This window comes from Paramisgurnus dabryanus, chromosome 19 (assembly GCF_030506205.2).
Source record: "Paramisgurnus dabryanus chromosome 19, PD_genome_1.1, whole genome shotgun sequence".
NCBI lineage: Eukaryota > Metazoa > Chordata > Actinopteri > Cypriniformes > Cobitidae > Paramisgurnus > Paramisgurnus dabryanus.
Genome location: NC_133355.1, coordinates 7,136,767 through 7,151,083, shown reverse-complemented (window position 1 = coordinate 7,151,083; position 14,317 = coordinate 7,136,767). Strand labels below are relative to the sequence as shown.

Genomic DNA, 14,317 nt, shown 5'->3' with positions numbered 1-14,317 from the left:
TCGAGATGTTAAGCAGAATGTTAGGGACTGACAGCCTCTGTCACTATTCAATCTACAGTACAGGAAATTCTTGTTTTCCATGGAACAAGATTTTATGGGTTTGAAAGGACATAAAAGTTCACTTTTAACTATGCACTATGTCATGTGTCACATTTCTTTCTGGTTTGTACATGTGACATATAATTTTTAGTTTTTGAAACTGAAAAGCGGTAATTTTTTCATTTACAGAATTTATATTGTTGTAATAAAAATGTTATAGCACCACTAAACGTTGACAGAATTTAATCGTTATTAACCTTATAAATGCTTCATTGAAAGTAAGATGTTTAGTTTTATTTATGTTTTATAAATAAATACAACAGTTGAGTATGTGTTGTGTGAAACTGAGATGCTAGGCTAAGGCTAATGTTTACAATTTAACAAAACAAGTTAAATGTGCAGGTAAGACAAACATTTAGATTTAGATTAACCATAATATGACATTTTTAATTATTAAAAGTATAAAAGTATTTACAGTATTAGAGATTGACTGTCACATTTGATATTTTCTCATACTGCCCTGCTGATAAAAACAATAAAACTATTACAGAAAATTCTAATAGTTTTATTGTTTTTTGGGGGGAATTTTATTGGTTCTAATGGAATATGGCCCAAAACACACTACAGTGTATTGGTTTTTGTTGGTCTCTTATGGTATGTATTGGTTCTGTTGGTTCTATGTATTGGTTCTAATGGAATATATATTGGATTCTAATGGAATATGGCCCAAAACACACTACAGTGTAGTGGTTTTAATGGTAAAAGCTAATGGTTCCTATTGGTATTTTAATGGAAACCATTAGAATTTTCTGTAATGGTTTTATTGTTTTTTTCAGCAGGGTGTATATGTTTTGTAACTGTAGGAAACCTGTAGCATTAGTAAGGTAAGTAATTATGGAGAAAATAAAGAAACATTTTCCTTGCCAACAGTTGCACTGTGCAAAATGTAAGCAATGAATGAACCAAATCAAGCCACAATGTTTTATTATTTATAAAAAAATATTTTGATTGGCTTAAAAAATCAATCTGTATGAGAATAAAAGCTCGGGGAAATTAATAAATGTCTTCTCTAAAATAGCATGCAGACCATGTGAATCATGGCTTTGTTCTCCTTTTGGTCTTTGTCAATAATTCTTCTCAATCTCTTTAGACTCAGACTATTCTCATCTGTTTAGAACTCCCACGATTTGCTTTAAGTTCTTTGCATTATGTTCTGGATTCCATTATGGAATCATGTAACCGCAAATGATCACATGATTCTTGAGAAGGTGTGGCACACACAGTCTTATTTTATGTATGTAAGACAAACACTAGGAGAGGTGAAAATAGGAGAGGTGAAACTTGAAAAGTGAAAGCTTGTGACCATACGCCAAATTTATTTAAATTCTAAGGACAAAGAAGAGCTATTTATATGAAATTAAACATAGATAAGTATTATAAGCATATATTAACAACTTTTTGATTAATATTAAAGTTTTTGATCCCAGTCCTATTTGGCAAATGACATAAACCGACCAGTCAGCAATCAATTTATGCATATTCACACAATTCTTCTAACATGTAACAAATTATAAAATGTATAATTTACATTATACATCTAACACCCCCTGTAATTGTATTATTTCTATTAATTTTGGCCCACAAGACATTATTGTATTTTTAAATGTAATAGCAGTGAAACAGTAAAAGCATTGTGGAAAATTGATGATTTTAAACAGATTCCATGTCTATTATTTTCTAGTTTGATTGCCAGGGACAGCACTTTCCACTTTCATTTGATTTTGTTAAGCTTCCATTCAGAGAGGAACTTCCCCATGAGTGTCCCATTCCTGCTGTCATCTTTGTCAAAAATGCCATCACAGCTGCGATCATGCTTAAAAATATTCCTAAGTCCATCCTCCATATTCAGATGAGCAAAACACGGCTGTTTGGCTAGATTCATTAGATCTTTCTCTATCTCAAACCTCCGGTTACGGGGTGTAGTATAGCTGCAGAAGACCTTCTGTCTTTCCTTCAGCTTGTCCTCTACTTCCTTCAAAGCCACTGACGTCTTCATCTCTTCATTTTTCTTTACTGCCTTATCTTTTCTCTCTAGATCACGCTTTAGCTGAGCTATTTGTATGTTTTTTATCTTCATGTCCATTTCATGTTTAACCTGGATCTGATTGATTTTCTTCTGAGAGTTTCTGTCCCAGATACATCCTACAACAGCCCAAGATAAACTGTCAAGGTATGGGAAAACAGCATTGCCAATACTTGCATCAACTTTCCCCTTGGAGGGGGATGTGTTTTGCATGTGTTTTGAACAACATTAAAATAAGTAAAAACAATATGTATCCTTTCAAAGATTACCTGTGTCATGTACTTACGATAGGCAGCCAATCCGAGAAGAGTCAACATTCGGGAAATAATCTCACTGTTATCTTTACCCGGTTGCTCCGGTCCATTATTCCAGTCTTCAGGGTTGTTCATGTTGACTGACAAAAAATATTATAATAATAGATGCTTCTGTAACAATTACCATAGACTATATTTACACAGGCTGTAGTTATTCTAACATGCAAATATAATGAAACTGATGCACTCTTATTCAATTCTGAACTATTTTAACAACATAAATACTATTTTGTGCAAATCTGTTTAGTTATGCTTCAGCATGTCATATTTCACATGCAATATTTATCACTAAAAACAATAATGCAACATTAATTGCAGGTAATTATGTAAAAATTCACTGCACTCTTGCCTCTTAAACCCTGGTCACATGCAATGATTTAGTTGAGTTGTTTTGCTGGTCCTTTTATTACAGCAAGTCGGTGGGAGGCATCTCTAGATCTAAGAACCACGTCACTGCTACTGAATATAGTTTCGTTTTCAATTGTGCATAATTAAGGCAGGTAAAGCTGTGGTTTACAGTGGAATTAGAAGTGTTAGGAGGGGTTGTTAGGCAGCTTAGAGCTTTTGTCCGTTTTAGTATAACCTGGCAAGGTTTCATAAAAGAAAAACAGCAACAACTATGTAATGACATTAACAAAATATTTTTCTAAAAATAATATTCAAAAACAATTCAACATGGTTGCCAAGCAAACACTGACGCAAATGTCATGAGGTGACAACTGTGTAATATATATAATTATAATCATAATGGGTTTAAATGTATGGGTCCATTCAGTGTACAGCAGTCCTAAGCATATCATTCATAGCAATAGCATATCTAATAATTTAAGCACAAAACAGTAAATGACAAAATAATTACTTTAGTTGGGTTTTCACAGGCAGGGTCACATATTATTACACAGATTAAAGACCAAAGTAAACATCTTAGTTCCCAGTCTGTTATTTTCTAGTCTGCAAGCCAAGTACAAAAGCGTCCGCTCCCTGGTGTGTTTGTAGGGTGACCTGCAGCTGCCAGTATCTGAGATATAACCACATAAGACTCCCATTTTTGCATTCTTCTGTGTTAAGAGGCTCTGCACAACTGCGATCATTCTTAAAAATGTCCCTGAGACCATCCTCCATTTTCAGATGAGCAAGAAGCCCTCTGCCTCTCCACCAGCCTTTTTTCAGAGCTACTGACGTGCTCCTTTCTTGATCTTTTTCCTTCTCCAGAGCCTCGTGAAAGAGGCCACCACTGGGGCCTCCAGAAAGCAATCTAGATTTCTCATGTTGTAGCGATTCACGTTCCAACCTGATACTTTGACGTTCCCCTTTGAGATGTTGACTCTGGGAAGCCAGAGCCTGGCGGTAACCATGCACCCGCTGACGCTCTTTCTCTAGATCAAGCTCCAGGTGAGCTGTTTCTCTGCGGTTTTCGGAGAGTGCCTGACGGTACTTCAGCTCCAGATCCTTCTGGATGGTCTTCATGTTCTTGTCGAACATGACCTTGGCTTGTTCAATTTCCTTTTGAGACTCCTTTGACCAGATCCATCCTAAAAACATCCCAAAAACCACAAATGTTGGAATTCTGTCAACCTAATGTTGTTCCAAACCTGTATGATTTCATTTTTGTCTCTTTGTGTGGTGTACTTACGAAAGCCATCGAGTCCCACCATGGGCACCAGTAGGGCATAATTCCACCTGCTACTGTTACCATCACCCTGTTGCTCTGGTCTTATATTCCAGTCGTCAGGGTTATTCAAGTTGTTCATGTGAAGTGAAGTTGTACAAATAAATGCTTCTGTAACAGCCTATGAACAAATGGATGGGGCACCTACTAAACAAAGGCATCTTTAATTCTGTGCACATTAAATACATACCACCGAGAGCAATTGGAAATTTCTATTCCCTACTAAAAAATCCAGCTGAGACCAGCATGAGCTTGTCCTCCCAGCCTGGCAAAGCTGGTCTTCCAGTCTGACCAGCTAATCCCAGCTTAAAAAGTGACCAAACACGCCTAGACCAGCTTGGTACATCATCAAAACCAGCAAATACCAAGCTGGGAGACCAGCTGAAACCAGCTTACCAGCTTATGCTGGTTTTAGCTATTTTTTGAGTAGGGTAAAACAACATACACGCTAGTATCAGCTAATCTCGTTATTTTTGCTTCAACCTATCATATTTCCAATGCAAATGATGTAAATGCAACAATATTTTTGTTTCTTATATTACCTTGTAAATTTCAAAATACTTGCACATTACAGTATGACTTCAAATAAATCGTCGCTTCCCATAATAGGTAGAGCTGACCCTGCGTCAATATTCCAAGACCCACAAAAAAAAACATATTTAATGTATGATAGCTATATTATACACGGACACCCCACCATACAGTAAATTACTCCACTTTAAAGTGATTAAAGGTATGCATATTTGTGACGTTTCTATTCAATGTTTCTCAACAACCCCCCGTCCTGTATACACATTGGTACGGTCCACAGCGAAGCCTACATGCGTGTTCGACTCGACCTACGTATGACATCAAAGTCTCACGAGAGCGATTACATAATGCTGTGCTTGCGAGACGATCTCGCGGTACTTTGACGTAAAACGTTGATCAATCTGTGCCCATGAAACCGAAGACGACTTGCTTGCATCCTCAACACCTGCATGAATGAATTTTAAGTAGCGCGCATGCGTGTTTGTCAGTACTCTGCAACATGGCCGCGGTGTGCACCGTATCCCGTGTCCTCGGGAGAAAGATTGTGTCATCTAAAGCTGTAAGACATTTTATGTCTTGTTAATACTTTCTATTTAATGTCACGTTACCCGTGCATGCTAAACATTTAACTGCCGTATACCCAAATTAAACTGTAGTCTGTTCGTTTTATAACCATGTATAACCAACTTGTTACGTAGTCACTTTCATTATGGCTCTGTTACGTATGAGTTTCCGCATCATGCAATCCTGTATTTTTAACGAATCAAACCATGAATAATGACACTTCTTTATGCATTTGCACTGGTAACGTTACTTGAGTTTTATTGTGTCATTTAAGAGAAAATTTTAGTTAGTTTGTTAAACAGCGATTCACTGAAGGTCAAGCAGCCAGTGTTAGCATTAGCCACGTGATGCTGAAAGATGTTATTATTTTGGTTCTGATCACGTTTTATTCAGAAGTCTTGTTTTGAATGGTGTAAAGAATAATGGACCGCTTAAAATTTGTTGGGTGTTTTGGCTAAATTAATGTTACACCTGGTTAAAGGAAAGTGACGTGGTGAATTATGTTGTGTAACTATCAATCTGTAACTTATACATGTCTTTCATGCGTGCGTTGTATTATAATATCCCTCGTTTATTCGTTTAGTGCTTTTCATTATACATAATAAATGAAACAATATGATCATCATTGTTGTAGTCGTCACCGTCTAGGTACTGTGTTGTATGTAAACAGACATGAAACACATCTGTTGTATTTAAAAGGAAAGTCAAATGTGATTTTGTTCTCTCTTCCAGCTTCCAGCAGTATGCCAGGCCAACAACCGCAAATTGCATTTTTCCATCTACGGCAAAAAAGGGGATGCAAAAGTTTCAGATGGTGTAAGCATCTTGCTACATTCTTGTTTGGTTTCAATACAGCAACATGACTCAGCAGACTTTTACACGTTCCCAAGAGAGGATGATTGATCTTTGTGTTTTGTGTCTGTCAGATCTCCACTCAGTATCCAGTAGTCGATCATGAGTTTGACGCTGTGGTAGTAGGAGCCGGTGGCGCTGGGCTTCGTGCGGCGTTCGGTCTGTCAGAGGCCGGCTTCAACACAGCATGTGTCACCAAACTTTTCCCCACCCGTTCACACACAGTGGCTGCACAGGTTTGGAGATTTTTGTGTGTGTTGTGCATCTATGTTATTAATTTGAAGTGCAACACTAAACAACTCAAATGCTCAACAACTTCAGCAATATTTTTGTGTGTGTGTGTTTTTAGGAAACGGTAAACTTGACTTGTGCGGTTAGCTTTAGAAGCTGCTGTTAATCACAGATAGTCTAAAGTTCACCTATGTGCTCAACCTTTGAAACTGCACCTATGATATATTTTCTGATAAGTGTGTTATCTCCTGCAGCGATCTCATTAATACAGAATTATTTTAATACAGTCCATGTTTGCCATCAATCTATAATTTTTTTTAAATATAATCACATTTATAATTTTTAGATAAGAAAACACTTAAGTATTATAATAAAAGTTATGTCTATTGTCAATCATTTCATACATAATGGCTTACAACTTGATTTTTGTTTTGCATAAAACATTGAAGGGTGGGATTAATGCTGCATTGGGCAACATGGAGGACGATGACTGGCGCTGGCACTTTTATGACACGGTGAAGGGATCTGATTGGCTGGGAGATCAGGATGCAATTCACTACATGACAGAACAAGCCCCCGCCGCAGTGGTGGAGGTGAGGGACACTGACATGAATTATTGTTACTTAAATATAGGTAAGACTGCTGATCTCTGACCTGTTGCGTCCTTGTCTCTTAGTAAAGCATTACTTTGACTCCGTATAATTAAAATAGACTGTGGTCTTATTATGTTGGGTCATGCTTTGTGCTTACACATTGACACATATTTGATGTCTTATGCTTACAATTAAATTCATTTTAAAAGTTAATAATAAAAAATGTGTTTGCTTGGTCTAATCAAGGGAATTTATCTGTAAGTTGTTTTAATGCTGATCTCCACAGCTGGAGAACTTCGGCATGCCGTTCAGCCGCACTGAGGATGGGAGGATCTATCAGCGAGCCTTCGGAGGTCAGAGTTTGAAGTTTGGTAAAGGTGGACAGGCTCACAGATGCTGCTGTGTGGCAGACAGGACGGGTCATTCTCTTCTTCATACGCTTTATGGACGGGTGAGTCCTTGGATGTACATTTTGGCTGATGTTCCCTAAGCTTCTGAGAAACATTAAGATCCAGATGGAGTTCACAGCCATTTTGTCAGTTATGCCACATTCTGCTTTTTCCTCGAAAACATTTATTGAGTTGTTACGCATTGGTCTGCAGTCTTTAAGGTATGACACCAGCTACTTTGTGGAGTATTTTGCTCTGGATTTGCTTATGGAGGATGGAGAGTGCAAGGGAATCATCGCACTGTGCATGGAGGATGGATCCATACATCGTTTCAGAGCCAAGAACACAGTCATCGCCACTGGGTAAGAAATAATGTTTTTGTTTTAAAGTTTTAAGCATGGTTATATGAAACAGGACAAACTTAGCTTTTTTAAAGTAGTGCTTTCAGGGTTTCCCCGGAGAAAATGTGTTAGTTAAGGTGGTAGGGATGGATGGGTGGACATGGCCGGGGGCGTGGCAATCAAAGGGGCAGGGTGTATGCGTCATGATGAAAATGAAAATATTTTTATTTAAAACACTCAAATAAAACTTAATTTTGAAGAAACTATGACAGAAAATGAACACATACTAGATTATTAATTAATGAAATGTTTTTAATAGATACCTCTAACAAAAATTGCTGCGTGACGAAGTGAAACTAAAGGGTTAATAAACACAAACTAAAGCAGATGTTGTAGAACGTCTGGCGAACGATTATAGATAATAAAAACTGATTATTTCCCACTATTAATTACATTATCTTAAAGGAGTGTAACTACTGTAGCATGTAAATAATGCACATAAATAATGTGAACGAGCGCTCTACAATTATATCGAATCAACAGGCATGTGCAACCTAGCTAGCAGGTTGCTCATACTACAAAATTTACCAGCTAACTTACTCTAAATTTGCAAGAACCATAGACTAATACAATAACAGGCTTAAATAAACCCAAAACATAAGTCCACTTACAGTTTTCACGGACACGCGCTTTATCAACTGGCTATCCTCCAGACAGTTGACGGACCATTTCGGCCGTGTGGCATGCACGCATGCACGCTCGCGGTGTGAAGTGTGTCTGCGCTATTCTCCGAGATGTTTTATCAACTGGCTACTAGTTATGCTCCAGACAGTGATGGACCACGTCTTTTTCTCATTTGGCCGTGTTGCTTGCATGCGCGTCCGCACTATTCTCCGAGATGCATTTGATGGCCTTTTGTGCAGCGAATTATTATACTTTTTTGGACGACCTAGTTAAAGCGGTAGGGCTTTATTGGATGGTTAGGTGTTTGATTTAAATAATTTTTATAAAAACAATTTAATTGTTAAGCATGGTACATTATGTGCTTAACTTCTTTAACTCTGGGACCCTGTATCGGGTCCAAAATTATTTATTATTACTTAAAATAAAATATTCCTTTCATTTATAATGGTCTGTCATGAACCTAGTACCACATATGAGATACTGTTTGAAAGCTTAGAATCTCTACTTTCTGCAGATATGCATCACTTTGAGATATATTTTACTGTAAGAAAGTTATTTACACTATCACCCCCCCCCCCCCCATATTTTTTATATTATTTAATATTCACATATTTCATATTTTTCAAATATGACAAACATGGGCAAGTCTTATATCAAATGAAAGCTCTCACTCTCAGGAATAAGGCTACAGTGTTATTTTTGTTCTATTATCATCACATATCCAACAATCGTTGAATAAATAATGAGGTAAAAAATTGTCTTTTGTAAATGTATTTGAAACTTAAGCGTGAACTGCCACAATAGCCACAAATGCTACACAATCTTTTATCTTAGGTCCTACTCTAAAAAAGGAGTCCATTCACAGCATTTTCTTTGGTTGTGTGCATGAATAATCCCTTGCTATTTATTATATGTGCAAAACAAAAAAAATATTTTTATATAAAAAATGTTTAACAACCAGAACTGTCTGCAGTCTGCTAGACCAGACAGAACCACAGTTATTCACTGTTAAATACAGTTTTTACAACATAATAAAATTAGGTGTTTCATCATATGAAAAACAACATAAATATCAATATTTGTTACAAACAGCAGCTTTTTATGTAACTGCAAAGGGTTTTCTGTAAAATGATACCAAACTTTTGTATGTACATCTCTGCATGTGGGTATGGGAAGCTTTTGAAATTGGGTAGGCCAAATCCAGGCGAAAATCCCCAAAATAGCCTCAGAGTGTAAGAAGTTAAGTTTTATCATAAAAATTGTTGTTACTGAATTGTCTCTGCAGTGGTTATGGTCGGACATTCTTCAGCTGTACATCAGCCCATACTACCACAGGGGACGGCAATGCCATGGTGACACGTGCTGGTCTTCCTTGCCAGGATCTCGAATTTGTTCAGTTCCACCCCACAGGTGAGCATGTTTCTTTTATTAATTCAATTACACTTTAAGTACACTTTTTTTTAATATGATTGGTTCACACATTATATAACCATGCTGACCTATTATGTAATAGTAATGTGGTACAGCCAACTAGGTTGATTTATGTTGTCATGTTGGCGTGCATGTGTTTTTTGGTATAAATATAAGACTGCTCCCAATGCTGCTCTTAGCAAACTACTAGGGCAGAGTTTCAGCTGACCTATGATGTAATTCCTTTAGGTATCTACGGAGCAGGGTGCCTGATCACAGAGGGTTGCCGAGGGGAGGGTGGAATCCTCATCAACAGTGAAGGCGAACGGTTCATGGAACGTTACGCGCCCAATGCCAAAGATTTGGCCTCCAGAGATGTGGTCTCACGGTCCATGACTATTGAGATCAGAGAAGGAAGGTATGATGTGCTACATTCACAGAAAGTTTCTTATGATAATGTTAAGTGTTCAAAACATTTTTACTTTGATTCCAAGTTTACTTTTTAAATTGCACATACAAATAAACACAACATCAACTTTATAGTGCGGGGTTGGACTGTTCCAACTAAATAAATGTGACCTATCTTTAGCTTCAGCTAGGAATGTAACATCATAATTTAGGAACCAACAATCGAAAATCTCGTGTTTACAACTAATCTGAATATTGGGGCATAGTTTTGTTTCCTTCTCAATGTTTGTTGTTGTTACTGTCCTAATTTTAGAAACTAACTTGTTATATAATGTGTTTCCATCAGAGGTGTTGGCCCAGAAAAGGACCACGTCTACCTTCAGCTCCATCATCTGCCACCTCAGCAGCTGGCTTCCCGTCTGCCTGGCATCTCTGAAACTGCCATGATCTTCGCCGGGGTGGACGTCACAAAAGAGCCCATCCCTGTTTTACCCACTGTCCACTACAACATGGGTGGCATTCCCACCAATTATAAGGGACAGGTATTGTGCCCTCCTTAAATGTGTGATGAACTTAATATACTTTGATAAACCTTGGCGACTTTACTGTTTTGAATACACTTTCTGTACAGTCCACTACACTTTATGTAATGTTTAGTTTTAAAAAATGTATAAATACAATAAATACTTATAGTTCCTTATTCAATGCATACTATTCCAGAGAGGAAATGTTTTTAATCCACTTTTAATTTTGCTATTTGGAAATGTATGAATTTCATCCTTATGTTATGTATAAGTGGTTTTCTGCAAACTGCGCTTGCATTGTAAAATAAGATACTCTTAAATCCTCTCAGGTCATCACCCATACGAATGGAGAGGATAAGGTGGTGCCAGGCCTGTATGCCTGTGGTGAATCCGCCTGTGCATCAGTGCACGGTGCCAACCGTCTGGGTGCAAACTCCCTACTGGATTTGGTCGTGTTTGGACGTGCTTGTGCCCTGACCATCGCTCAGACAGAGACTCCAGGTAGCTGCACAAAAAGCATAGTGTATTTAGATAAACAGAACAGAACAAATAACTTTGCTGATTGTTTTACTGATCATGTTAGGAGACAACCTAACACAACTATGTAATGATTTTGTTTGGTTTTGCAGGAGAGAAACTTTCTCCTCTGAAACCCAACGCTGGAGAGGCGTCTGTCGCCAATATGGACAAGATCCGCTTTGCAAATGGCAGTACCAGGACCTCGGAGATCAGGCTGAACATGCAGAAGGTACATGGGCACATCATGGACTGGCACAATGGATATTACCAGAAATTACTGTTGGAACAAAAAATTTATTTTTAATGAACATACTCTTGTCATATAGTAAATGTTGCCCCAATTATAAAATGCTGCCTAAATCCTGAGTTTCTGTTTTGTCTTGGATCTCAGACCATGCAGAATCACGCCGCTGTCTTCCGCACTGGAGAAGTCCTGAAGGAGGGGTGTGTCAAGATGGAGGGCGTCTACAAAACACTGGATGACATCAAAACATTTGACCGAGGTTTGAACACTATATAAAATGAATTATCTTAAAAAATGTACCTTTACACTGGGTATACAAGTATAAAATCTTTTAAAAGCGTTTAGTAGAAATTCATTTCTTGGTCATTTCAGGTAGTGTGTGGAACACTGACTTGGTGGAAACTCTAGAGCTGCAGAATTTGATGCTGAACGCAGTGCAGACGATTGTCTCCGCTGAAGCTCGTAAAGAGAGCAGAGGTGCTCACGCCCGAGAAGACTTCAAGGTGAACTTTTGGAGTCCAGTACATAAAAATCTGCTTATTACAGAAAACGTTTACATGCAAATAAAAAAAAACTGGCTATGCAGACAAATGCATTTACATGGGCTTTGAAGACTTATCAGTTTTCTCGCAGGCAGTGACGTCACCACCTATATTACACAATAGTCATTCAAAAAGTCAACGGCATATCTGTCTTAAGCTGTACTGTTGTATCTCTTCTCGTGTGAGCAGAACCTGTAAATGTAACATGAGCTTCTATTTTAACAGTTTCTCAGCCAACTGCTTTTGTCGAGCGGAGACTTTTATGTGTTACTTTGCGCTTACTTCCGCCTGTGACGTTTATCTTTCATACGCGGAGACATGCGCACATGGACAAAACCGTGAGAAAGCCGGTTAAGGTGTGTTTACATGCCACGCGAAATCGGCGTAATGAGCAAAAAACTACCTGTGCCGATCGGTTTTTGCTTACGCCGTTTATGAGCTTTCCCCGATTAAAGAAAACCGTTTTACGTGTTAACATGACCCCACGTGTTATCAGTTTATTAAGCATAATCGGCGTAAGACTGTGCATGTAAACGCACTCACTGTTGACAGCATGTAACAAACTGGCAGTCAACACTGTTAGTCTATATTGAACAGAATTGACACTAATTCTTAATAGTTTTTATGGGCTGTGTCATCTTCCGATCCATGACAAAGAATACCAAATTATTAAAATAATAAAAAATATAGCCATTGGAAAAAAGTTAAAAAAATAATGACTTTGCAATTATATAATCACCCATAGGTAGATTAGCTTTGTGAGGGGATTATTCCCTTTAAGGACACAACTGTTATCTGTTGGTGGTCAGGTTGGGTCTTTTATTAATGATTTTACCCTGCTTTTGTAACAGGCTCGTGTTGATGAGTATGACTTTACCAAGCCACTGCAAGGGCAGGTAAAGAAGCCTATTGAGGAGCACTGGAGAAAACACACTCTTTCCTATGTAGACCCGAAGACAGGAAAGGTAAATCTATCTTTATCATCATTTAACATTCTTTTGTTTAGTTTCAGTCTGTTTTGTAAGCCTATATACAGGAAATGCATACATTGTAAGATGACATGAACCAATGTGTTTCAGGTTACTCTGAAATACAGACCCGTGATTGACAGCTCTCTGAACGAGGACGATTGTGCTGCCATTCCTCCTGCAATCCGATCCTATTAAACACATCCAAGCATAATGTCACTGCCCCTTTGCATATTAATAATCAGTTAATATAAAGGTGAATACCTTAAGTAATTAATATTTTGCTTTTGATGTTGCTTCAATTGCTGCAAAAAGTATTTAGAGTTCATTCATTAAAACATCAAAACAACATGAATGCTACGCTTGTCAGAATCAACTGTTCTGTAACTATAGTGAACTTTATCAGCTGTGCAGTTTGTGCATATTCTCTAAAACACATCTATCACAAACACGTTAAATTGTGCTGGTAGGTCATGAAATATTTAATATTTAAATATTGAGTGATGATTGTAATACTGTCAAGAAGCACTTACATAGAAAATGAAGTAGACAACGACTCTGCCATTGCATAGTACGGTTTCACATTGGACCTGGTGGCCTTTAAATATCAAATACTTGCATATGGTAAATGTACATCTTGCATGTTCTGTTTTGTAAGTTCTATTTAAACCCAATAAAGACGATTAGGGTGTTGAAATTGGATTATGTGTGAAGTGTGATATGTGTGTTTGGTCACTTGTCATTGTTAATAAATGCACAATGGTATAAATCCTGATAAGTGTCAAGCTCACTTTTTAACAATTGATATTAGAGCTGGCAAACATGTTTTTGTTCAGCTGTTATAATAACATGTTGGCTGTGGATGTCAGTTCATAGAAAGCTCACACCCCACTTACCTGGAAAAACTCATAACTGGATTGGGTGTTTCAACATACCAGAAAGTGTAAAGAACATGAAACGTGTGATATGTGGCACGTTCTTGTCATTGTTTTACTGTAGTAGATGAAAATTTAAATGTTAAGTAAATAAGACCATATGATGCTTAAACTGTTATGTCACAGTTGTTTATGTTATAGTAATAGTACTAATAACATTTGTTATGCAAAGAAAAATGGATGCTACATAGTATTTGCTAAAAGTATGTACTGTTTTTGTTATAGGAAACTATAAACGTTTGAGAGAGTGCATTAAAAGAGATGGGACATACTAAATGTAATTTTGACTAATAAACGTTGGTGTGATATATTCACCAACATTATGTCAACCTATTCACACACACACACACACACACATATATTAATGTGGAATACAAATTTACAAAAAAGTTTACGTTTTATTTTGAAAGAAAAGTCATTTTACGAGTTGGACATTTTGGCTCAACCATTCCTCTACGTGAGCCAAAATGGCGTCGG

The 14,317-nt window shown here is 37.4% G+C and overlaps 3 protein-coding genes across 3 annotated transcripts; 1 reads left to right on the top strand and 2 right to left on the bottom strand.

Annotated features, from left to right (window-relative positions):
* Positions 1-629: 629 nt before the first annotated feature.
* On the bottom strand, positions 630-2,793 carry LOC135771598 (coiled-coil domain-containing protein 127-like). The gene is made up of 2 exons (XM_065281922.1): positions 2,409-2,793; positions 630-2,241 (listed from the first exon to the last, which is right to left on the bottom strand). The coding sequence occupies exons 1-2, from the start codon at positions 2,509-2,511 to the stop codon at positions 1,811-1,813; spliced, it is 534 nt and encodes a 177-aa protein (XP_065137994.1). The 5' UTR covers positions 2,512-2,793; the 3' UTR covers positions 630-1,810.
* Positions 2,794-3,375: 582 nt separating this feature from the next.
* On the bottom strand, positions 3,376-4,187 carry ccdc127b (coiled-coil domain containing 127b). Its single transcript, XM_065281909.1, has 2 exons — positions 4,070-4,187; positions 3,376-3,968 (listed from the first exon to the last, which is right to left on the bottom strand). The coding sequence occupies exons 1-2, from the start codon at positions 4,185-4,187 to the stop codon at positions 3,376-3,378; spliced, it is 711 nt and encodes a 236-aa protein (XP_065137981.1).
* A 908-nt stretch (positions 4,188-5,095) lies between these two features.
* sdha (succinate dehydrogenase complex, subunit A, flavoprotein (Fp)) lies at positions 5,096-13,607 on the top strand. The gene is made up of 15 exons (XM_065286920.1): positions 5,096-5,195; positions 5,933-6,016; positions 6,127-6,288; positions 6,733-6,876; positions 7,163-7,327; positions 7,479-7,627; positions 9,576-9,700; positions 9,950-10,118; positions 10,455-10,650; positions 10,962-11,133; positions 11,262-11,380; positions 11,543-11,654; positions 11,768-11,898; positions 12,789-12,902; positions 13,017-13,607. Exons 1-15 carry the CDS (start codon positions 5,136-5,138, stop codon positions 13,101-13,103), a joined length of 1,989 nt encoding a protein of 662 aa, XP_065142992.1. The 5' UTR covers positions 5,096-5,135; the 3' UTR covers positions 13,104-13,607.
* Positions 13,608-14,317: the final 710 nt, after the last annotated feature.